The 25,791-nt window shown below is 47.0% G+C and overlaps 1 protein-coding gene across 10 annotated transcripts in view; it reads left to right on the top strand.

The window, feature by feature from the left end:
• Positions 1-25,791, top strand: part of LOC143333699 (RNA binding protein fox-1 homolog 3-like) — a 348,241-nt gene that overhangs the window by 252,695 nt on the left and 69,755 nt on the right. The window contains exon 1 of one of the 10 annotated variants that reach the window (XM_076751899.1): positions 13,372-13,867. The exons of 8 other annotated variants lie outside the window; for them this stretch is intronic. In XM_076751899.1, the coding sequence (XP_076608014.1) occupies positions 13,742-13,867 (126 nt within the window). In that variant the 5' untranslated portion in view covers positions 13,372-13,741. Of the gene's footprint in view, positions 1-13,371; positions 13,868-25,791 lie in introns of those variants that run through there. One more of the 10 variants, XM_076751904.1, reaches the window with a different exon arrangement.

The following is a 25,791-nucleotide window of genomic DNA, read 5'->3' as shown; positions in this document are numbered from 1 at the left end:
TCGCTGATAGCGTCTGTGTTATCCCCGACTCTCCCACCCGGCCAATATCAGAGATTGATTGCTTTTGTCTTGTTATCGGGGTCTTTCAGGTGAGATTGACATGTGCTTGCGGGATAAGGAGGCTCTGAGGGGCTCTCTGTGCAGGAGGGCGTCCTCGGTACAGTGCGGCGGCGTCCCTTTAAACATGCATGATGACCTGCATGAAATGTTGATGATGAATAATCAGCTGCATCATGAGGACTGTAAATGGGTCAAAGTGGCTTCTCTCTGCCTCACTTTAGGATGAGCAAATTCATTTTTGCGCCAAAAAGAAAAGAAATTCTCCCAAATTTTGCTCAACTCTGGAAAATCTTCCTCCTCTGTCTGTTAGCTGAGAGCCCAAACTCAGTCTCACTCCTCCAAACTGATGGCGAAGAGGAGAAATAAGACCTCAGACGAATGTTTGTTGCACACTGAATTCTCTGGGCCACTCTGCCTGGCGGTTGCCGGGCGGGGTGGCTCCATGCTCTGCACACTAGCCACACATCCTAAATAATTCACACTCTACTTGAGAATTCTCCAACGGACTCACTGCCGCCATTAGACAGTCTCTGGCTGCCAGTTTTTCTTTTTCTTTTCTTTTTCGGGGGGCTTGTTTTTCACATTCTGACTTCAGCATTACAACCTCAACCGCCAAAAAATGGAGGAGGAGAAGACGACGAGGCGAGGTGGAGTGCGAGGGGGGAAGGAATGAAAAACGAGTAATACCTCGGGTCGATGAGAGTTCATGGACAATCCAATATATAAAAGCGAGTTTACATGCATAACACTTCAACATTAAGATTTTTCACAGAGTTCAGCATATTTTCTAGAACTCTCCCTCCACTAGTTTTTTTTTTTTTTTTAATCTGAGACGCCTCTTTGACAATGTCTTCCTCATGCAAAATGCATGAGCGCTTGTGGATCGATACGGGCCCTTTAATCTCTCTACATAGACAGCTCCCGCGCTCAGCCGTTGAACCCACACCCATGGCTGCCACCGCTGCAGCCCAGATCAGAGGCCAGGGAGGGGGAGGGAGAGCGGCCCGAGCCACGAGAGTCGCCAACGCGGGGGTCGCGGCCCCCGAGGTTGACTGTGGAAAACACACACTCTCCGGTATCCTCTCGGCAGCACTTCGCCGTCGAGCGCGGCTCTTCCCGATGCTCCTTCCAGACATTAAAGTCTGCTTGCAAAACAGGTGCTCGCTGCAGCCGAGGCTGGAAAAAAGTCGACTCTGGTGTTTGTGTAGCCGCAGAGGCCGTTGTTACTCGTTCTACTGCCCAGTTTTGTTTTTTGTTGTTTTCTTTCCTCCGAATAAAAATTCCAAACACGCCGCTGTTGCTGCTCCCAGATACATAAAAGACACAGTGGTGGAAGACATATTCACCTCTTTTACCTGAGGAAAGGTAGAAATTTGCAAGGTGCTGGTGATATTCTATATTTTTCTTATTGTCAACAAATCCCACGAAACACCGAAGCCAACAGTGAGTGTGTCTACTGACGAGTGTTTCATGTGTATCACAGCCGGACGGATCGTCCTCCTCTGAGCCTCAGAGCTCCACTGTTGTCCAAAAACGATTAAAACACATCAGTGTTACTCTCACTGTTACTCTGGCTGACATGTTCCTTCATCACCATGAACACACACACACACACACACACCATCCTGCTGCCACAAACATTAACTGCAGCACCAAATGTGGGTTCATCCGCTGCTGAAAATAGTCCCCAACAAACGCTCTGTTTCCTCCTGTTGGTTTGATAAAAACCACAGTGAGCTGCTGTTTGAGGAACCTTTAAATGTGTTTTTAGAGATTTACGTGTTCACAAGGAACAAATGGGCCTAAAACACAGTGTTGGTTCAGTTCTTTTCATGGGATTTGTTGACAATAACAACACAAACATGAGTTTTTGAACATGAGACTGTTTATTTAACAGAACCGTACCATCGTATTTGGATTACCGGATCGGTGTTTCCGGTGCATTCAAATCTAAACGACACGTTTGCGCAGCAGCTGGTCCAGGAGACGCTCATTTGACCAACTTTACAAACTGTTTGGCGGCTTAATCTCTAAACATCCATCATATTTTTTTAAGTTAGCGTTCAGTGCATAAAATCCTAATTTACAAAGTAACTGCAGTCTGCTTAGTTTGTGTTTGCTGTTTTCAGTGTCAGTGTTGATTAATGTGTGTTATCCTTCAAATAAATGAATGTACATGCAGCCCGTTGACGTGGTGTGAGGAAAGTAGTGGAGTAAAAGTCTGACATGGTTCGCAGCAGAAACACTGTGCTGGAGTCCCATCAGCGTTCAGAGCAGGAAGCAGTTATTTCGGGGCCCGTATGAAGGTTAATTCAGCGTTCTGTGTTCGATCAGTTTGTGATACAGATTATTACAATGGATATCTGAGATGTCACAGCTTACGAGCGATTACAGAGCAGCGTGGTGAGCTGAAACATGGAGCTGCCAAACAAAAAGAAAGCCTTTTCTGTTTTTGCCTTTTTGTTGTAAATTTTGCGCACAAAGAAGATTGCTTTGGCTTCCTTTTATCAACACTTTTGTTTACTTAGGATGTGCCAAATGCAGGATTTAGTGTCACATTTGTCTGAGTGTCTGGCACTTTCACTGAGCTCATACTTCAGCGGCTCTTATTATCAGCCATTTTGAAGCTGTTACTCATTTTGCCAGTCATTTAGTTATTTTTGAGACGTTGTCATTTTCCTGTTGAGGTACACTCTGTCTGCGTGACGCTTTGATCACGGTTTGTACAAACAGATTTAGGAAACAAAGAAGAAGCACTGAAGGTTTCTTTAGAACCGCGGTGCTTGTAAATATTAAATGAGGGAAGAAGCATTATTACGTTTAACAAAAGTCGTCGTTCTCGGAGGGAAACGAGGCCAAACGGAATAAAACATCATCGGCGTATCTGAGCGTTTTGAGATTTGACTGGCGTAAACTCGTTTGATTAAGTTGATGAGCCTCTTAAAGCTCGCACGCCTCACATGAAGCAGGAGATCTGAGACAAAAAGTTAACTAATGAACAACACGATTTTAAGAAGGAGCCCTTTGAGCTGAAACAAAGAGCGATCAGTTGGGCAGAGTATATCGGGGCCCACCTCCGGATAATGTGTGGCGCTTTAGAAATGATCCAATATGGCTGATGCATCAGCTCTGCCTCCCCATTGTCTTCCACAACTCCCTCCCTCCTCCTCTACCCCCTATAATGCAATGCAGCTTTTGTTCACTCATTCTTTTAACCGTTTCTTTGGCTGCGAGTTGTCACGGCGGGACAAATTAAGGAAGCGGTAATAGGGTTATGTCAAGTAGACGGAGGTGCTGGCTCTGTGTGGATGCCTCCCTCCCTCTGTCTCCATGAAAGGTTACCGCGCTTGCCGGGTTTTGTCTCCCCCGCTGTAATGAGAAAGGCAACAGACGAGCCTCTATCAGTCCTGCAACACCTACTGACAGATAGCATTTAGAGAGTGGAGAAAAAGAAGCATTAGGGAAAGAGCGAGTGAGCGTCACAGGAAGTAATACAGCAACATGAGCATGACTGATCGCAGCGGACACGCATGACCAGGAAAAACAATCCCTCTCGCCGAGGGTGCTGTGCTCGAACATTTACCTATGACACCTTCATGTGTATATATGTATGTTTGTAATTTTCCTCTCGCAGATATGCGCCTCGGAGAGTTTGACACTTTAACATTTTCCATTGGAACCATCGATATTATGCCCTCAACAGGGCGGCATTAAAACCAGACATCTTTTGAAATATTGAGCAGGGATCGCAGCATTTTGGTTCAGGATGATATTACATTCATGACTCCCACTCCAGAGATATTACGCTCACATTTCTTCCACCTCCTTTGGGCTGAATTTCTTAAACCCTTTCTCTCCGAGCCGCCATCGTTCCGGGGCAGATGTCCGTGGAAAATCTGTATCAGTGCGAGAGTCCCCGTAGCTACGTTTTGATGGCGGCGGAATGAGAGAATGCAGGAGGTGGCGGGGTTGTTGTCGAGTGCTGCTGGTGATGTGGTCAGAGGGCAGGGTTGGATCTTAGGTAACAACAGCAGGCGCTCCGGGCACTTCATGCTACACGGGAGGGTTTTACAGCCTGGCAGGTGTCGACACAAAAACACTTCTACAGCCAGAGACACACCGACGGAGCTCCGAACAGCCAAACACTGAGGGAAACACATCGGGACGGGGACAGAGGCACACACCCACACAAACTTTATATTTAGAGCTTCTATCTCTCAGAGCACAGGCGCTTACCAAACAGGCATCGTAACAAAATGTGGCAGAAAAAAAACATGCCACATAAAACATTCAACAGTCAGATTTATGAAAAGCCCTTTTGGAATAAATGGTATTTGAGAGGCGTTTCAAAGGAAGTTATTGATTTAGCCACTGCGACGACCACAGCCTGCAGGCTCCCACGGAAACGTCGGGTCACTTTCAGTCTTCAGCCCGGACTTTGACGCTACGCTGGAAAAAAAAATCATTGAGCTCAAAACAGGGTTAGAGGTTAGAGATGGCGAGTCCGGAAACTTTCCGTAAATCACTGAAATCAGCTCGAAAACAAAAGCGTGGACGCCATGATTGATGGAGCCTGGCGCTCCTCCACCTCTGGATGATTAAAGATTTTTTCATTTTTCCTTATTAAATTATCACTTTATTACATCTTTCACTGGGAGCCTCCACAGGAGTCCAGATATGATTTTACTTTGAGAGTTTGTGGGTTTTACAGATGTTTAAGGAGTGAAAGACGAAAGCTGGAACCTTTTGGATCCTTTTCATCATCGGCTCATCCGCCCTTTATTTTTCTGAGTGAAGTGATTGATTGAGTTTATTCTATAAAATGTGAAAAGAATGCCAACTGGCAGGATGCGAATAAAACATTACCTTCAAATTGCTTGTTTTGTCCGATCAGCGGTCCAAAAGCCAAAATCTTAAATTCATGAAGCTGGAACCAAAGACGGTTCGCTTGATAAAAGACTCTAACCGTGAATCGATGTGTCACTTCCTGCACCCTTCATCAGTTCAGGCAGAGCGACCAGCAAGGAGGGAAAAGCAAATGACATTACTCCTCTGATGACAGGAAGTAGTGGTTTATGGGAAATGTGGTCCTGAGCTGGAGAACCATGAACACCAGCATCTTGGATTTGAGGCTACAGATCATCCACAATTGATTGTAAACACACTAATGAAGGACTGTAAACACCACCAACGTTCTAAAATCTCAGTCAGGTGTTTCAGATGCTGACAGTCGTACAGTCACACACACACACATACACTCGCCCCCCCTCCGGCCTCCATTCTGGTGTGATATGTGTGTGCTGACAGTATCGATGTACCATTTCTCACTCGCCGCTGCTAAATATGAGAGCATGGTGGCTGTACTGTGAACCTGTGACCCCTCTGGGAAACACAGCGGCATTCACAGATGTGGGAAATAGGTCTCCGGTTCCCCGACCGCCTGTTTAGAGTAATGGTCAAAGGTATGCCTGCTGGAAGGGGACATTACTGGACATGACCAATCTGCTCCCAAATGGAATACACTTTATGTCACTGCACCAATCTATGTAATTGACTTCGCTTTGGCTGCAGCCATTATGGTCCAGGTTGCTTCTTTTTTTCTTTTTTTTTTTAACGGAACATCGATGAAATCTGAAATCTGAAAAAGGGAGGTAGATTTTTTAGAATGATTGCTTTGGATAGATATGAATTATGGAACATATTGGCTGTAAAGAACACCTGATATGTGTAATGTGCTTGTCAGGCAGCGTGTCCTGCAGCTTCACACTCCAGTGCTGGTTTTCAGGTAGAACCCGTCCAATCAGGGACTGTTTCAGGCCCAAGACAACAGGTGGATGAAGAGTTTGCTTGGACTGAAAGTCACACCCCCTCCCTCCAAAGCCACTCCCCCAAAACACCTGGACGAAGATCCTCACGAATGTCAACAACAAACATGGCGGCTGTCTCACTGTCCAAGCATGTTAGCATCAGCTGCACTTTCTCTTTAGCAATATATCTGCCATCCGGTCATTTCATTTGGGCTCAATTAAATGATTGGATGTGAGTCAGAGGTTATTGATTGTTGTCGAACTTTAAAGAGAATTTTTAATAAATGCTGCTAAAATACGTGACCTCGCCTGGCTTTAAGCAGGTGGCAGGAAAGAAAAGCAGCAGAAATCCTTGGATTTGACAACGTGGGTCTGACTTATTGATTACAGGCCCTCCCGGTTGTGCGTATGTGTTCTTTGTAAATAGACAATGTGAGGTTGCACGGCGGGACTCACTCCTACGAGCAGAGAGTTCACGGTTTGGACTGTTGGGTTTGAGTATAGCCTTCACACGCTAGCACAGCGAGCCGCGGTCGTCACCGTGAAACAACACATTTCATGCAAAGTCAATCAAGAAGCAGTTTATAGATGAAATGAGACAGAGATGTATGATCACTGAGATGAAGATGAAGATGAAGCACCGCACTCTGAAATGTCGCCTCCTCAGCAATTATTATTATTATTATTATTGTTATCATTATTATTATTATTAGGTTTTATTCTCCATCGTATTTTACGTTAATTTTCGACCCTTGCTTTTTATTCTCCTTCTCTTCTTTTTTACGTGCAGCACTTGGTGCATGTCATTTCTGTGTTGTAAAGTACTTTGATTATTATTGTTGGTCTTTTTGATGAGCAAACCCGAGGAGGCTACGGGCGAAACGTGTTGTTGGCTCCAGATGAAGTCACGCTGAAGTCGTTTGAGTGCGCGGTGGTTAATTTTGATCTCCATCAGGGATGTTTGCTCTCGGGGTGATCCAGTCAGTTAAATACCCGACACATCGAGGTGCTCCATCACGCTGTGGTTTACAGTGCGGTGGGGATGTGGGTGAGTGCGTCCTCCGAAGTGGACACACATTTTAATGTGTGAATCCAGTATTTCCATGAAGCTGTTTTGCAGATTTTGCCTGTATGATACTGAAGCCACCTCAGCATTAACGTTTCTGTCATCTCATGGTCGACTGTGTACTGAATACTGACCACATGCTAAGATACAACACAGGACAGAAAAGATGTCTTTAGTTCTGTGTGAGCGTCCAGATGCTCTTCTGCTGTCACCCATTACTGACTCTTCCTGTGGAAATACAGAAAATATAATCCTAGCAGTGGATTACAACAGCCTAAACACAGATTTTCATATATGTTGTGCACCTGTGTTTGTAGACCGTTGGTAGTGGTCTTAGTGTGATGTGGACCCTTCCTTTTTCCATGTTCTTCCTGGCAAAGGATTTTGGGGGAGTAGCTGAGGGTTCAGGGGTCGACGATGTCTGATGACACATTGTGATTTGTCATTTTAAACACCAACAGAAGTATGCAGGTACGAGCTCTACAAACTCTACGTCCCTCTTGCATTCATTTCCTGTCTGCTATTAAGCTCATTTCTAACTAACCGCTCCGAGTCTGCAGGACAGGATGGGCGAATGCATATTTGCTGGCTGACACATTAGCCTCCGCATGTACATTCAGTAGTCACCCGCTTACATGCACCATGTGACATCGCCCCGAGAGCGACTCTCGCCGCCACTGAATTTTTCATCATTGATCTGATGTGATTTCCATGCTTGGCCGTCCCTCTGCCCTGTCAGCTCTCTCTCCATCATAGCCTCTCTTGGCCTAGAGGGCTAACAGGGCGTGAGCCATCAGCCCCGTTTGTTGTCTCCCACCATGCCTCAACAGACCCCGTCCCTGTCTTCCACCCACCACCTATGACTATCACACGCCCCCTGGCCTCGGTGCGTCGCAGCGACAAGCGAACCAGACCTTTGGATAAGAGGGTGGTAAAACGCTCGATGTATTGACATGACTGTCCGCTGCCATAAAGCTCCATCACCCCCTCCTTTCCTTCCTTGTCAAAGCAGCGGGAGGAGCTGTGTGTGTGTTGCGTGTAGACGGCGTGGAGGCTTGATGTATGACTGTGCGGCAGACAGAGTCGCTACCCCTCGGTTTGCGCTCTGCCTCCTCCGACGGAAGCTTCCGACTCGTCCCAGCACCTGGCCGGAGCTCGGTGAGCGATGGCCAGAGCCAACCTGCTGATCTTAGCAGCGGGTGCATTAGTTTGCCATAAAGAAGCAGTGATTTTGAGACGCGGCAGGCGAAAACATATGAGGATGAATGACACCATATAAAAGCCAAGCTCTGTTTCAAAACCCATTAGAGAAGCAAGTGCCTCAGCTCCAAACGCAGCAAAAGCCAGGGCCCCCACATCCTATCCCAGCGTCCAATTGAGGCATGGATCGCAGATCACTCTTGCAGTTCCTCCCTTAACTGTCCGTTTAATCAAAATTTTTAATCAATGCATTAGTACATGACAGCTTTGAGGGGAGAAAAAACATACTTCACTCGGTGCCAGATATTGGCATCCAAAGATAGGTGGGAGATGAATGCACCTCATTTGGTGCTGAGATTGAACAAGTGCTTTTTTTTTTTCCTGTGTGTGTGTGTGTGTGTGTGTGTGTGTGTGTGTGTGCGTGTGTGTGTGTACGAGCACAGTTTCTTCTGGATGTTGGGAGTGCAGGCATGTGTGATTGTCTTTCCGTGTGTGTGTATGTGCTTCCCTGAAAGCCCCCCCTCCCCGTGGCTCTGCCTCCTAATTACTCAGATCTGCGCTCAAAGTGAAGAAATAATGAACGAGAGCTTTAATTATGCCTCTAGACAAAGGATCCCTGATGCCTGCACAACACCGCTGGCACGCTGCGATGGGTGAGGGCAGGTTAAACAGGAGCCCCCTCCTCTGGGTGTGGAAAGCTGGTCAGCCTTGAATGCAGACCAACCTGCAACCTGACATGATGCCAGAGAACGTGGACGTCTGCGGGGAGGAGGGAAGTCTGCGAAACGAACTCCCTGATTTAAGAAAAAAGATGAGCTACATAGGTTTGTTATCTCTAACAGATATGACACAACCTTTAATTAGTGGGAATCCCTGAAGCTCTGGGCCTCAGATATAATCAGCGGACCTTTAGCGAGAGCACAACCCTCCCCTCTGTGGGTACCCCCGGGGCGGGCTGATCGAGGCGTCCTCGTGCCCCCTCTTCTTCAGCGAGGCTGGCTGGCACTCTGGAGATGCCAGATAATGAGGAAGCCTGTCAGAGGGGCACTTCAAGGGTGCCCCTCCAAAGGCCTCGCTGCTGCTCAACGAACTCCACCAGCACCAAACACTGCGCCTTTGTTTTCTGCACAGTGCGGCTCTGGGGTCTTGGTTGTGTGTCCAGTGGGGTGGGGGGCGGCGGCGGGTCCAGGGGGAACCAAAGCGCTCCCGTTCGAGCTCCGCAGTCTCTTCAGCAGCTCGACTGATCACATCAGCGGCTCGGCTGGACTAATTACACCCTTCACTGTGATTAATGGAGGATGTGACAGAGTTCCATGTTTACTTTCATACATATTTACAAAGTTTGTGTCGGTGCATAATACTGAATAATCCCCATTCTGACATGTTTGTGTTATTCTAACTCTGGTGGTCCTCCTGATGGGGGAGCTGTGTCCATAGGGAAGTGCAGTGCTAGTACATTTACGCAACTGCGGTGCCATGTTGAGGTACTTTGCTTTACTTGCGTATTTCCAGTTTCTGCTACGTCCTACTTCTATTCCATCACATTTCAGGGGAAAGAAATCTGACAGCTGTAGTTACTTAGTAATTAAAAACAGGGCTGTAACTACAGGGAGGTCATGTCCTCAGTATTTCTCTGGGATTTTGGAGAGCTTAGCAACCTGAGGGGACTTTACATTGCAGTATTATTAATGAACACACATTTTGGTGTTTTATGGATTGATTTCAGTCATTTCAGACTCTGTATATTCACATTTCTGTACTTTTAGGCAATAAGTTAATTTAAAAAATGATAGATTATGGATTTTCCCAGCAGAATTTTACTGGAGAGGACTTTCAAAGCAGTCCTGACATTAGGCAAGTAAAATTTGATTGAACAGTGAATAAAACATGACAAATGCAAACGAGTAAAAGCTTTTAAAGCCTTTCTATTGAATTTATAAATATAAACACTGATAAAAAGATGACAAACGATAATAAAGGACATTAATGTCCAAACAGTAACATCCATTTCAGATTTTACACACAAAACATGACCATTTTACAAAATGTGGTATTTATAGCTAAAATAAAAATTAGATTCCCGTCAACCAGCCTCACCCTGATGACTCTCTGCACAGTCTGGATTTTACCTTTCAAGCATTTTGCTTGTAAGACGAAGAGAAACTTTAATGGACTGCTTCAGTGGATTATTTTACACCGAGTTGTTGCTACTTTTACTTAAGTAAAGGATGTGAATACTTCCTCCTCCACTGTCAGAGTGATGGGAGTTAAGGGAAATAAACAGTCATCTCTCATGAAGATTAGTGCAAGTGTGCTGTATTGATCAGCGGTCATACGATAAACAGTGGAAAACGGCAGTGTGCTGCCAATCGTTTGGGCCCCATTAGTCGCCGCTTGTATTGCCTTTGATTATTGCTGACTGAGCTCCCAGTGCATGTGATGGCTTTTTACTGCTAGAACTGCTGCTTTCAACCTTTTTTGAGACGCACATTAAAATAACAAGGGCGCAAAAGAAAAGCCACCCCGGATCTGCAGCCACGCCAAAGCTGCGCCTCACACACAGACGGGTGCTAGTGGACGCTTTGGAGAGGAGATTAAAAGCAGATTTAAAAGCTTGTAATGCTACAAATCATCTGAATCTCAGAGTAGGGACTCGACACGAACGTGCACACACCTGCACACGTGCACACACGTGCGGACTCGATGACAATCAGACGCATTTAAGTCCCGCCTCGGAGGCTAATTCCTGCTCGATAGCAGGCCGGCGGCGCAGGCTCAGAAGACAGACGTGACAGAGTCGGCAGTGACAGTGATGATGATGGTGATTGTGGTAATAATGATTATGCTGATTATTACAGGGCCGCCACAGTGATGTGGTGATTGCGCTGCGAGGAAGAAACAGAGGAAGACAAAGGGCGACAGTGACAAAAACGATGATGAGGATGATAATGATTAAGATCACTTATTTTTTTCTTTTGGTGATCAACTGTGAGCCATTCGCAGCGGTTGTTGATCTTTCTTTAATTGGCAGAACAGCAGTGTGGGGAGTTAACTGAGGATATCTCCACCGCGTTTCAGGGCTTTGATTTCACATGACAAAAAGAAAAGGCACCGTTGAGAACATTCCAGCAACTCCCTTTGAAGGGAGTGATCTGGCAGTGCTCATTTGAATTATTAACTGGGTGAGACAGACAGACAGAAAGAAAAAAGAGGAAAAGAGCGAGAGACAGAAAAACACACAGAGGAGAGACGGGGAGACGGATCGCCATCTTTAGCAGGCAGAGCCAAAGCATTCAGCCCAAACCTCGTCAGATATCTGCGCCCGCTGATCTTTGCATCAGGTGGGCCAATTATCCAGGAATGAGACTGTATACCTGCAACAAACATGGCTGCCGGTGGAGGCGAGCATTTAGCTGATTTCCTGATGTTGTGTTTCTTTCTGTTGAGTTCATGCAAGTGCGAATGCGTAACTGCAGGTCGGGCGTCCCCCTGCTGCATGCTGGGAATTGTTTAGTCTGCAGAGAGAGCGTCCCAGAGTGAGTTAATTCTCCTCTGTGGTCGTGTTGTGTCTCCCTCAGCGGGAGCCTGTTGTAACTGTCAGAGTGGCCAAAGCACCAAAACTTAGCAGACGGCACAGGTGATGCAGGGAAACCTGGAGACCGCGGCGCTGCGTTGAGCAGCATCGCTGCATCCCGTCCACGTCACTTTCAGTGGACGCAGGAGCCGTGGGAGCAGTCATGGGTGCAGTTTCTGCTTTTTTACATCAGTGGAAGAAATATGCTGATTTCAGGGTCGTCGCCTCTGTAATGCTAAAATTACGGTTCACCATAAAAGTCACGGATCTGTGCAGACGAGCATGGACGTCAACGACACGCTGTGGATCTGAGCATCGAGCAAGCTGCTACAACAAGAAAAACAACTAAAATCCAAAAACACAAACGTTTCTGAATGATCCCTGAACACGTCGCTTACATCCAGCCTGCAGAAGCACATTCGAGCCTTTAGGTGATTTACAACAACCTGTACAGCTGCGTCAAGCTCATCCTTTTTGGGGCAATTTTTCTGTTTCCATTATTCTGGTTCTGGCGCAGGAAGATAACATCCCTGTCCTTAATCCTGCTTAAAGAGCTCTGATTGTCTTAGCTGTTTTTTCAGCCGGGGAAACACTGGAACTATATGCATCACTGAAAAAAAAATCTCCATTCAGAGGTCTGGAGCCGAGCTGAGAGATCTGCCGTTGATCGTCTGACTGTCTCGCTCTCCATCCATCCCTTTAATTCCTCCAGGCGTTCCTTGGTAGCGCGTGACAGCGTCATGCTCGAGGATCTAAGGAGGGTGTACATTGTAGAGATTATAAAACCCTCAGAGGCAAATGTGTAACTCTGGGCTTCGTAAATGTAAATTATCTTGATTGTGTTAAGAAGAATTACAAGATCAAGAGGAAGCACACGTCGCCGCAGCCCGGAGACGACCCGTGCTCCTCCAAAGTGCTGATACATCAGGGTTCTGAAGCTCAGGTTGTGCTGGATAAGACTCCGATTTCTTGCTTTTTCTTGACGGTAATGGAGTCTCCACACCAAACTGCTGCCTGTGATGTAACAAACGCATCTCGTGCTTTATTTGTCTGCTTCCTTTAAAGCCGAATCAAACAGAATCAGTCAAAAAAGGTACATTAAAAGGAAGCTCGGAGTTGTTTTGCTTGTGCAGTTTAGCTTGCTGTACGGTGCACGCTCGGCCGGATGCTATTAACAGCTCAGCAGATGAAGAAGGATGTCACTACCGGGCCTAATAACCGCCGGGTTTTGTTTGAATGCGTCTCCCCCCGGCTTCACAGATATATCTGTTAAACATGCTGTACAGTGTGTGTCCTTGAGCGCACACACACACAGGGAGGAGAGCCGAGGTGGCGCCGGCCACCGAGGGGGTGTGTGTGTTTATGTGTGTGTTTGCGGAGTGGGGGGGCCGCAATTAAAAGGCAGCATGCGGTGTCCCACGAGGTGCTAATGCTCAGGATCAGCTGTTCTAATGTCATTCACATCCCCTCTGCTATTCAGCCGCCCCGTTTGATGTATGAATCCACTGGGGACTTCATCAGTAACCCCCCCGCCCCATGCTACCACCACCACTTTTATAACCCCACCCTAACCTACCCAACCCCCTGTCGGCTCTACAACCCCTCCTCCTCCTCCTCCTCCTCCTCGGCTTGCACAGAACCTCCCCTTCTGTGTCTGAATGCTTATGTTGGCTTTTATCGCGCTCAAAGTAAACAGAGTCGCGCCAGGGATAGTGAGAGAGAGAGAGAGGGAGAGAGGGAGGGAGAGAGACCTACAGAGAGAGAGAGGGTGAGGGAGAGAGAGCGAGAGAGCATTAGTGATAAAGGTGGAACATGCACATTGTCTGCGCACCGCTCGCCTCCCTGCTGCACCTTCAATAGAGACACAAAAGCCAGCGAAAGGAAATTTAAAAGGCAAGAGGAGGCTGAAGAAAGGAAGAGAGGAGAGAGAGAGAGAGTGAGGGGGAGGAAGCGAGCCAGAGAGAGAGAGAGAGAGAGAGAGAGAGAGAGAGAGAGAGGAAGAAAGAGAGTAGAGCGAAAGGATCTCCCTGCTAAATGCGCAAAGCGTCCCGTCACCCCACGCTGAGCTCCATGGCCAACTCCGGCTGCCTGCTGCTCTCCGGCTCCGGGATGCTACCGCACTCGCTCCAGTGTCCCCCTGCCTTCCTCTACCTGCCCGAGGTAAGACTGACTCAAGCTCGCATTGTCGCCCTCCCTCCTCCTCCTCCTCCTCCTCCTCCTCCTCCTCCTCGTCTCACTCGCTCTCCATCCGTGCGCCGTTCATTCCTCCGCGCGCTCCTCGGCGGCACGTGATAGCATCGCGCTCGCTTTGTGTTGTTACCCTGAGTACTTTCACCCCCCCTAACCCCTGACCCTCACCCTGCCTTTGTGGGGAGAGAGGATGGGCAGGAGGTGCAGGGGAAGGGGGATCACCTCCTCCTCCTCCTCCTCCTCCTCCTCCTCCGTTGAGTGATATGAAAGCGGTGAATTAGCGATCACCGTCACGTGTTTGTGAACATCAGCCGCGTCATGACTCATTGTGCTCGGAAATGTTTTGTTGTGCTTCTTCATCACTTCTCTGCTGCTCTCGCGCTCAGCTGTGTTTTTAACATGTCGGATTTCTAATAAATCTCCACCCGGATGCCAACTTTTTCTTCGGCTCTTTGTCGGGAGCGACGCCTCATTTACCTGCACCTCCTACCTGGGATGCGTCACCTGATCTGACCCCAGCCTGGATCTGCTCCACAGACCAGAGCCCCCCCACCCCACCCCCCAAAAAAAGAAAAAAAAAAAAGAAAAAAAACATAAATAAATAAAAAATTCAATTTCAGAAGCAGAAATGTGGAAGTTCGAGCTGTGAGGCTTCTGGGATTAACGACCATCACGTGTTTCTGCTGCTGATGAGGAGTTTAGATGCTCTTCAGTTTTGTGATGTGAAAACAATACAAATCTGTCTGAAACATGAAGTACACTGGTCTCTGCTTGTCTCAGATTTTGGGTTTCTCGTGGTCATAATATCTGTGGTTACACAGTAAACACGGTATCAGATCAGCGTGAAGACGTCCAGACGCTGAAACGTCTTTTTGGTGGTCTGGGTTCATGAAAGGCCCACGGCGAGCTCCTCTCTCCCCTTCATTTCTCTAACGCTGATCACCACCAAGTGACAGCACTTTGAATAATTATACATCTCTGCAAATTAACATTGATTTTCCCTTTTTTTGCCTTTTTGTTTTTTGTCCTCCTCCTTCGGAAATTGATTCTGTCACTGATCCTCTTGTTTCGTGAAACCTGAAGACGGCAATTTTCTGAAGGGAGGTGAAAAATCAACAACAAGGTGACTCTTAAGAGCCCGTGCGCCTGTCTGTCTGCTGAATTATTCACATGTTTTAATTCAGCCGGTTGAGGACGGAGCTGCTGAGGGTGTGGGGGGGGTCGAGCGTCCAATTCTGTTTTTACTACCAGCAGCATGTGTTGCAGTAAACAGAGTGTTACTGCAGCGCGAATGAGGGGAAATAACGATGATGCTGCTCGCTGTGGAAACTCTTTCTCATTTTGAACCTCCCCCCTTCTCCCCCGCCATCATGGTAATGGTCCTCACCCCCTCCCACCCATCTGTCCAGAGCGGGCACACCCCGCCGGGGATCGGGGGGGGGGCATGTGGACAGCCAGGTGCCGCCAACACAGACACGGTGCAGGAGCCAAGGCCACAAACTCTGATCCTCATACAAAAACAGCCCTGAGAGATTCTGCTTTCAGTCTATTAGAATATTTGAGATTTTGGCGACAAAAAGAACATTTTTCAGATTATTTTCTGATGATGGATTTTTCACATTTTAATAGTTTGTGTTTTCTGTCTCTTCACATGAAGCCGTGAAAACCTCCTGAGCTTCTTTCCACCTCTGAAAATGTTAGCAGACTGAGGTTAGGTGGGTTTACCTTCCACTACATCCCCGTTACATCCAAATCCTCCCAAAGGCCAGTAAGCCTCTTCAGAGTGTGTGTGTGTGTGTGTGTGTGTGTGTGTGTGTGTGTGTGTGTGTGTGTGTGCGTGCACCTGGCCACGTGTGTGTGTTTATGTCCAGGGCCGAGCTGAAACGGACACTTCCTGCGTGCTGCCTTCATGAAACATCCCTTTTTGTTTCAGATGCTTTCATGTTTCAGCAGCTTTTGTTCCTTTCTCTTTTTTTTCTTTGCGGTAAATCCTCGCCCTGCAGCGCTGCGAGGGGAAACAACCCTCTGAATCACACCGTGGCTGCCGCCCGCCCCCCCCCCCCCACCGTCCCTTTTCCTCCCACATCACCCATCCTTCGCAGGATGCTGCCCCCGTTTTCCGCCCCCCCCCCCCGCCACAGTGCAGGGCTGCAGCGTCGGCTCGTGAGATGACAGCCAGAGAACAGAAGGGGAATAGATTGAGGTGATAGCCTCTGCCTCGCAGTTTGTTTGCATTTCAAATAAGACACTGTATTAAGTTGGGCTCTGAACAGCTTTGCTTATTATGTGTGAACATGGCGCCGCATGATATCACAGGAAGACAGGAGTTTATTACATAAAAGATTAGCGAAGCATACCTTGCCTTTATTTGTGTGCAGCAGTGTTTGGGTGTGTGTTCCCAGGCAGTTTGCTTTGATGCTCTTTGTAGTCGGCTGCGGCACGTATAAATCCCGGCTAAATGTTTGTTTTCATTAACACAAGGAGAGACTCCCTGCGGTGTGGTGGGAGAACTGTGGGCTTCTGATTACAAAAAAGTGGCGGTATCGCAGCGCCGCTGAAGGGCCGTCCCTCTTCTCGACAGGGGGAGAGTTGCTCTGCCACACGGGGTGCCGGCTTCATCCTTCCGCAGGATGATGTCACTTTTCTCCTACCGTCAATTTGTATTGTAGTGGCTCATTTCGTGAGTTACGGCGCTGGATATTGAGGGAGTTATGAATTACAGTGTGCTGAGGCTTTTACGGGATGCAATGCTCACCGCTGTAGGCCCGTATTAAAGTATAAATATATTTATGGTACAAGCCGAAGCTGACGGGGTAGCTCAGGTTTGCTCATGGTAGTTAGTAGCTGTCTTCAGGGCCATAAAAACGTGGCATCTCATGGATTTTCTATTTACCAGGCACTGGGTGGGCATATGGCAACGCTCGTAAATGTAACTCTATTATCTAAGACGATGCTGTTGGGTGGGAAGCAGGGCGTTAGTTATGTCTAAAGAGGAAAAAGCAGCAGTTGTTATTGTCTTCATGTCACATCTCTCTCTGTGTCTTTGCCTCGGACTTATCTCCAGATCTGCCGTTTTCTAAAATTGCCTTCCTTTGATTTGTAATTGGATTTCCTATCATGGCATTCCGCTGCGCTGATGTCTATTGTTATTGTTGCATCTATTGATTTCTTTTTTGTGGCTTCTTTGGTCGGCCTGTTTTGAATTTCCCCCTTAACTGTACACGGCTTCGGTATCGTCCTAAACGGTTAGGTCACCTAGAAAAGGCGATCCCTTTTTGTTGGTGGATCCTGGGAGGAATTGCCCGGGCTCTCTGGTTTCAGCGGCCTCCTCCTCCTCCTCCTCCTCCTCCTCCTCCTCCTCTTCCTACTCATGCTGATCTCTTTTCTGCGACTGCACTGGGAAGCGACTCCCTCCCTCCTCACGCTCACGCTGATACATCTGGTTAAAGGCGAGGGAGGCAGAGAGGAGAGGACTGGGAATACTCGTGACACACTTCCCCCTCGGTTCAGGCCTTGATCCTGCCTCCCAAAGCGCCGCTATTCACGGGGACTTTAGATATCGAAGGATTCAGGTTGGCGGTCTCTCGGGAACGGACTAATGCGAACCGTGCAGAGACGGCTCCTTCCTCTGGGATAATTATTGTAGGCCAAGCTGTACTATTGACAGCTGTAAATGGAGATGCTGTCTGTAACTGGGGAGGCCTAATAGGTTTTTGTCCCTACATGGGCTCTCGTTAGGCCGGTGTGGGTGCATCGGAGATGAGTTTGAGAAATGAGCTGCGGCCTCGCCGGGCTTCAAATGGACTCTAAGAGACCGCCACCCCCGCCACGCCACCTCCCTCCCGACCCCTCGGGAAAAGGGTTAACACACAGTAGTTGGTTGTGTTTCGATCTACTATTAGACTCTTCCTGTTCCTCTGCTCCTGCCATCTTTAAAGGTTGAGGCTGGTGATGTGCCATATTTTTCTTAATGCCAACAAACCGACAGTGAATGTATCTGCTAACAAGTGTTGCCTGATAGATCTCCTTCCTCTGTGCCACAGAGCTGCATTGTTGTCCAAAAACATTAAAAACACATGAGTGAGCCTCGCTGTAGCACTGGAGACATGTTCCTTCATTACCATGAACACACACACTGTACTTTATTCTGACTCGGTCCCACACACACACACACACACACACACACCGTCCTGCTGCTGGAAACATACACCGGAGCACCGATGGTGTGATAATCTGCAGCTGAAAATAGTCCCAACAAATGCTCCATTTCCTGCTGTTGGAGGTCTGTTTGCTGGTACTCCAGCTGGACCGGCTGTTTAAGGAAATTACTGATCCTTTTCAGAGACGGAACAATATATTTGTGTCTTTTTTAGATTAGATTTGCACCTTCAGCAGGAACCAGAGAGGCTCAGACAGGCCGAGAGGTCAGACTGTACTGAGGGACACGTTACAGGCGTCCTCCTGCAGAAAAATGTCTAAAAACACCCGCCTTATAATTTAAGCTCTTGCAAGTCGAAGCAGATCTGATGATTTAAGCAGCTGTTACATCCGCTTTCACAGGCTATCTGATTTTTCTCTGTTGTGTTGTTATAGGTGAACGCTATATTTGAAATATTTCCATTATATCACAGAGCAATACCGGCTTTGTTGTTTTTCAGCCAATTTAGTCGAGCACAATTCACTCAGATTCAATCAGGCACAAATCAAAAAAACCCAATTTCATGGGCTCTGGAATATACCTCTCAATATGGTCTATGTTTTGGTGTGAAATCATTCAGAGTCTTTCTCTCGCCGCCGTTCAGCTGTTTTGTCCCTTAAACAGCTGATTCATAGCAGCATAACAAAGGCAGAGGGACTGATTGAAATGTTTTCTCACTTTTCTCTGGCCCGGAGGAGAATTGTAAATCACAGCTCAGTCGTTTATTTTGAAATTTCATTTGGTGTGTGAGCGAGTACTGCCTTGTTCTTCACAGAGACTTCACAGTCAGGCTGACTTGTGTGTTTTTTTTCTTAAGGCTACCCACCGTCTTACTCCACTAGACCTTTGTAAATGGAACAAAATTAAATTTGTTCCCTGTATAGAAGAATGGCACAAACAGTGCAATAGATTTACTCACCAACAAAGCTTTTCCACCGGGGGTCTGGCTGTGTTTTTAATGTGAGCGTACATATTGGAGCTTACATATGTAGGAATCCTTGTCGTCTGTAGGTGGCTGCTTGCAGGGCTTTGCATGCACGCTGCTGTGCAGTGCATCAATAAATGTGTATTTACATTTTGCCAATAATGCTAAATATCCTCCGGTCATTAATGTTGAGCGTTAGCCTGTAGTGCTCCTGTCTATATTCTGGACCTATAGTGTTGGTGAATTAGCATTCACAGTGCTGCTGATGCTAATATACTCCACTTCTGCAAAACAAAGCTGCAGTTGCAGATGTCCTCACCTCATAATAATTACCAGCCTCTTTTTTAGAAGGTGACAAATTTATAATGAAGCTTTTAATTAACGGCAGTGTGAAACATTTACTGCTGCTGGGAAAATGTGACGCCACAGGAGGTTTTTTCTGTGTTACCTGCTCATCTGCAGGGCTGGGAATCAGAAGTTTTTGGTTGGTTGTGGTGATGCGACGCCTGCAGTCAACAAAAGTTCTCAAACTTTAAACGCTGCTGCAGGCGTGTCAGAACTTTACGAGTAAAATAATGCTCAATTCAAAACATTTGGATTTCAAAAAGGAACCTGCTGATCAAAGATTGATCTGATGCAACGCACTCATTTCTGGTCAAAGACATCCCTGCTGATCTGTGATACGACGGACTACTTCACAGAGACACAAAGGGCCGGACACAGGCTGCAGGTTGCAGGAGGCTGCTGTTGAATCTGCATTGCAGTGGCCTTCTTTCCCACCCGGGCCTTTTAATACAGCTCAGGAACGTCCGCCTGCTTTAGAAATCTCTGCTGCTCGGTCCGCTTGAGCGCTCCTTCAGGCCAAACGGAGACCGCGAGCGAGTAAAGGACCGGCGAGAGGGAGAAAGACAAGATCCACGACACAACACCTCCCTGTCTTTACACTGCGGGAGCTCTCACTACATCTCACACACACACGCATACAGTTACAGGAGGATAAAGACGGAGGATAACCTCGCAGTGGAAGCCTGGTGCAGCCTTTTTTTTCCCTGAGAATATAATGTGTCCCGAGGTTTTCTATTTCTGCAAATGGCACGCTAAAATGCTCAAGCAGCCAGACCAGCTTGAGTCCAATTATTTCTTTACTGCAGTATCTTAGCCAGCTGTGATTAGTATGTTTATAATGTAGTGTCACTCTCATACTGTCCTTCAAGCATTCTCCTCTCGGTGGGATCCTCTCAAATGAGACGTATTACCCTGTATGCTGAGTTAACAGAGTGGCCGTACAAGTGAAAGCAAAAAAAAAAAAAAAAAAAAAAGGAGCTATCACAAGCCATTAAAAGCACTGCACCTTTTTATCACCAGCGGCTTAATGGCAGTGGTGAACAGCAAAGCATTATTACCGCTTCTCCTTGTGCTCCTGCAAGCCTGCTTTCTCCACTGCCAGAAGACACACTGCTGCTGCTGCTGCTGCTGCTGCTGCTGCTGCTGACAAATACATCTCCAGGCAAACGCTGAAATTTTGTTTTTCAAAAGGTCATTATCTGTCTTCATCGGAGCAGCAGGCGTGTTGCATGAGAACCAAGTTTGAGGGAATTACTCCTCGTATCAAACCGGCCTGAGAAGTTCCTTTCCCCTCGTTTTTGATCTCATTATTTCGTTTTTAAAGGATGCAACTCCACAGTGTGTTTGACTACCACGAGGCTCCCCGGGTCACCCGCTAAAGAAGATCAATATTTGAACTATGCTGTTGTGGGTCAGCATGTACGGGTGTATAAAATTAAATGGGGCTTGAAATTGATTTCAAGTTCTCCTTGAAAAAGTCTACAGGTATTGTGAAATGAAACCAAGAGGAGAAGTGCCGCAGAGAGGAGATGACCTCCACCCAGGCAGATTCATAATTGTTTTTGTTTCTCCAAATTAAATGAGCCCTTTTATTATTATTATTATTTCTATATTGCAGAGCTGGGGGTCCGAAATTGCCAGTTATGGCACGTTCGTTTTTAGAGACCTAAAGTAATATAAAGTAATGGCCGTGATTCCCGGCACATCTCCACTGGCTACTCCCTTTAACACTATGAAACAAATGATTATGGGATGGACTTCAAAATAAAAAATGGGGCCTTCGTTTTAGTTAATCTCAGCTCGGCGTTGCATGAACAGCAGGAGCCATTTAAAAAAAACAAAAGCTCAAACTTTGTTTTTTCTTGTTCCTCACGGGCATCCGGGCAGGTATCCCACTGATTGCTCTGCTTCTCTTCGGGTGATCGTAAGAAAGGCGAGAAGCTCCTGTAATTTCTTCCAAATCGGAACCCTCCTCCTCTTCCACCTCCTCGTCTCCCTCCTCATTTTTCCTCTCCTCAGATGGAGAGCCTAAATATCACTGCTTTTTCTCGCAGCACTTTGTTAGTGGAGCACGCCTCTGTGTTTTTCTAAAATCATCTATCAAGGTGAGATCTGTGGGAAAGAGCAGCGCCTCGGGCTTCCTCTCCGTGTGCTTATGAGGTTTTATTAGGTCCCACAGGACCACTGCTTTGGTGTGTGTTAAAAACAAATGGAACTTACAAATTACAGATTACAGCCTCCGCGGGCGCGTGCGTCCGCCTCCGAGTGTGTGTGTGTGTGTGTGTGTGCGCACACAGACGGGTGTGAGTGTGGCCAGTTGATGAAGGAATGTGTGTGTGTGTGTGTGTGTGAGGTGGTGCAAGCTGCCCCACATGAATGTGTTTATGTCTGCTGTTGCCGCAGCTGCTGCATGAGTGCTGCATTAGTGATGATGGGGGGGGGGGGGGGGGGGGGGCGTCGTTTTCCAGGTTGATGATATTCAGTCTTAAAGGGTCCGCTCACCCAAATTACACTAGAATAAATAAATTCACGCTTCACTAACCTCTAGCGGTATCCTGCTGTCAACCTGCCTCCTAAAAATGATGTTCATACACTACGTAACTGCACGAGTAAATACGTTTTGAAATGCACGTTACATCCCCCGAATTCCATTGTTATCAACATAATGAGGCGAACATCTGCAAAATCACAACACGTTCATACTCAACGCATCTGCAGAACGTTCACTGACAACACCTTTAATATGTTTTCCTGCAATATCCGCTCCTGCATAGTTAATGCAGGATGCAAACAAACACCTGAGCTGTGGAGTTAAAGACCTCGCTGCAGCACCACACTGGAAAAAAAAAAGAGCACAATTCATGCAGCAAAATGACCAAACCATAAACCGACATCTGAGAGGGGAGCGCTCCCGTCCCCGCAGATACTTTCACTTTTATTTGTCCAGCTTTTGTCTTTTATTCAGTAATTTGAGCAGCACAAATAACCATAAACCTCAGCAAATCAAACCAAACTACGTGCGTGGCACCGCTGCTGCAGACAGAGGTGCGTGAGGAAGCGGCTCCCCCCCCCCCCCCCGATTTGGCGAATCGGCCCTTTAAACTGTAAAACATTGTCGAGGCTCAACAGGGACGAGGATTTTCCGTTGCCCACTCCTCCCATTCAGCCCCTTCCTTCTAATTTAATGACTCAGAATTGTAACTCCAACATTGTTATCATTCAGCAATAGCGAGTAATGAATAGCAATTAACGTTTTCAAAGGAGGGAGTAAAGCTTGAGAGACGTCGCTTTTCACCCAGAAATGTTGAAGCAGCGCAGTGGTGGGAGATACTGTCATGTAGAGAAAGGGCCTAATTTATCCGTCCAGCTGTTTTTGGTAAATAACTTTTCTTCTTCTTCTTCTTCCTGTCACACAGACCGCTATCAGCGCAAACACGAGTAATCATTCTAATATCCAACACATTCTGGCTTCCTCAATAAACTGTAATAAACTGTAATAAATTACTCTGCGCGTTTTGTCCAGTGATTGCTCTTTCTGGTGCCGGGAGAGGAAGTGCTAATTAACTGGATATGAATGAAATTCTAGGGCAGCGTGGTATCAACGGCAGGGAGACAAATGCGATTTAGCTCTGTCGCGAGCGAGTGGAAAATTGCTGTGTAAATAGGAGGTTGTTGCGGCAGAGCGTTTTTCTGTGTGCTTACATTTCATGGGTGAGAATCCAATCTCACAGGGCAGCATGTGCGGACTGCCCTCTCTGATACACTCCACCGTCCTCCACCTACTCTATGATAGCGCTCTAAAAGCTCCCCCAAATCTCTTCACACACACTCACGTACACTCCCACTGACACAGAGAAACACAAACACATATTTCAAAAGGTAAAAGCTATTGTCGAGCCGAGGAGCCGCGCCAGCTGAGATAAAGATGTAAGCGGCGTACGCCTGGCAATTTGACTCATCTTCCTATTCGCCAAATTCCCCTGACACTTGATTTCACGCGACATAAACAGAGCAAATTCTAATTGTCACACTTGTCCTCTCCTTTACTCTACTTTTGCACGTTCTTTGGTCGCTCCTACCCGGATGTAGAGGGTGCTCGAGTCGGAAAAAGACCACCGCCTCCTCATCCGGGCTCGCTCATTTCACTCGCTGCACCTTTTTGCCTCTTCTCGCTCTTTCATGTGTAGCTGCAGTGGCCGTTTTTATCTATGGGTTTGGGCAGTTTTGGAGAGAATTACGGTGACAGAGCCATGGAAATGATAGGCCGGCAGTGACATATCTCTGCCTCATAAATTCTACATTGCTCAAGATAATTTACGAGGGAGGTTTGTGTGCGTTAGACAGACAGTGCTGCATGGTATCCATCCACTCCACAACCTCCGTTCACTCCAGCCCTGCGAGTGCAGTCGATTTATCGGATCTGAATTTATTTTCGCGTTCGTTCCTTTCGCTCCCAAAGCATCACTTTGAATGATTATGATAATTTCTTTCACCCTTTATTTTTTGCTCAGAATATGCCTGCGTATTATTTGTTCTGTCAGGATTATTACAGATAAAAGAGCAAACTAATAGATCTTGTGCGGCGCGTCTACTACTTTACAACTGAGAGGCCTTCGCGATTAGGTATTCTGCCATCAGCAAAGGTCATCAGCTCCCCTGACTGCTGTACGAGCACGAGGCCAGGCCAAAAGGCAAGACGGCTCTGACATTGGTAATCATTCTTCATGCATATTTCTGTTTGAGGGAGGTTAGCGCAGCGCTATGTACCAAACTACAAAACTAGCCTCTCATCCCACCAAGAAATTAAGAGAGAGCGTCTCAGGACCCGTCGCTGAGGTCAGTGAAGACTTTCCTACTCACAAACTTTTCATTCAGGCATTGATATTGCTCCTGAGAGGAGAATTGGATTTATTTTTCTTACTTATGTAGTTTGCATTGTTGGAGTTCTCTCTCTGTTTACAGTCTCTCTGTCTCTCAGTGTTTATTTCTTTGTTTTCTTGACAAGGTCTGAATTCACTCTCCTATGTTACAAGCTGATTCAATGAGCAGAGTATGACTGCAGCCCTTGGGCAATAGAAGTTTACAACTCAGTTAGTACCGGGCTCTGTCTCTATCCAGTTAGGTTTTAGGCCTTTCTTTTGGTTGCCTCCAGTTTCGACTCCCTGCACGGCCTTTTTCAATAACGCCGTCGCACTTCCACCATGTCGATTTACAAAATGGATGTCTTTGCAGGGAGAAAGTCTCCTTCAGGGACCAAACGCAGAGTCCGGCAGGTGCAGCGCGGTGCTGTTTGTACTGCGGTGGCTCCGAAGAATCACTCACTTGATCTTCATGCGAGGCGGTTGTTCGGGGGTGTAGAAGATGTGCGTCGGCCGTGTGTTTGTGTTTGAGGAATACTCTGTGGGTTTTCCAATCAGTGCCAGTATTCCCAGCACAGCTCTGATGTCAGCGCACCTGCTTATTGCCGTGGCATACCTGTGTCGTTTTAACTAGACAGGATGCACAATGGAAGCAGACAAGGGTCTTTCACAGGGGAGTTAATCTAATCTACTCCCACTCAACTTGGACATTCGCTGTCAGTGACACGCCGGCGTCGTCTCCAATAAAACAGGTGAAGGCAGAGCACGTCGACCGCGGCTCTGCAGGTAACTGGGGCTGGCACTCTGCTGGGCTTTCATGTTAACCCTCTCCGGGCTCCCTCCTATCATTATACATGAGCGTTCATTCTCAATTCAGGCTTCTCTGCCAATCAGTTATTCCTGCTGTCTTCTCATGTCAGTGCAGCAGCCATGATGCCACTGACATGAAGCCTTTCCAAAAATATGTACCCGAAAGTCGAGGTTGCATTGTTGTTTTGTTAGGTGTTCTAAAAAAAGGCAGACGTGAACAGACCTCCTCTGTCGCTGCCTCTGCGTAGGTGGGTGCATGAGTGTATGCATCATGTGCACACAGGTGACGAGCCAGTAATTCAAGTGCTGAGCGGCAGGTTATTTCCTCTGAACCGGGGCCCTTATTTAATGGTAATTGTAGCAATTAGCATGTGAATGAGGTAAGAATTGGATAATAGAACTAAGATAAATATTGATGTTAATTCACATTGGAGGAGTTGTGAGTGTGTGTGTGTGTGTGTGTGCGTGTGTGTGTGTGGTGGGGCGGGCAGGGGGTATACAAGTTCCTGTAAATTTATCCTGAACTCTCATTTGCATGCATTAACGCAGAGCAATTACGACCTCAAAAAACATCAACGCCGCTGACGTTAAAAATAAATCAAACGCTCTTCGACGGCGACTATATCATATCAGGAGAAAATGGATCCGGGTCTGGAGAGGTGATTTCAACTTTCCTCCCTCGGCCTTATTTACTTTGGTGTCTAAACCAGTAACCAGCTGCTGGGAAGGTTAAATGACATCCATCAACTGTCAGACA

This window comes from Chaetodon auriga, chromosome 16, assembly GCF_051107435.1.
Source record: "Chaetodon auriga isolate fChaAug3 chromosome 16, fChaAug3.hap1, whole genome shotgun sequence".
NCBI classification, from domain to species: domain Eukaryota; kingdom Metazoa; phylum Chordata; class Actinopteri; order Chaetodontiformes; family Chaetodontidae; genus Chaetodon; species Chaetodon auriga.
The sequence above is the reverse complement of the archived record's forward strand: the minus strand, read 5'-3'. Positions and strand labels throughout refer to the sequence as shown.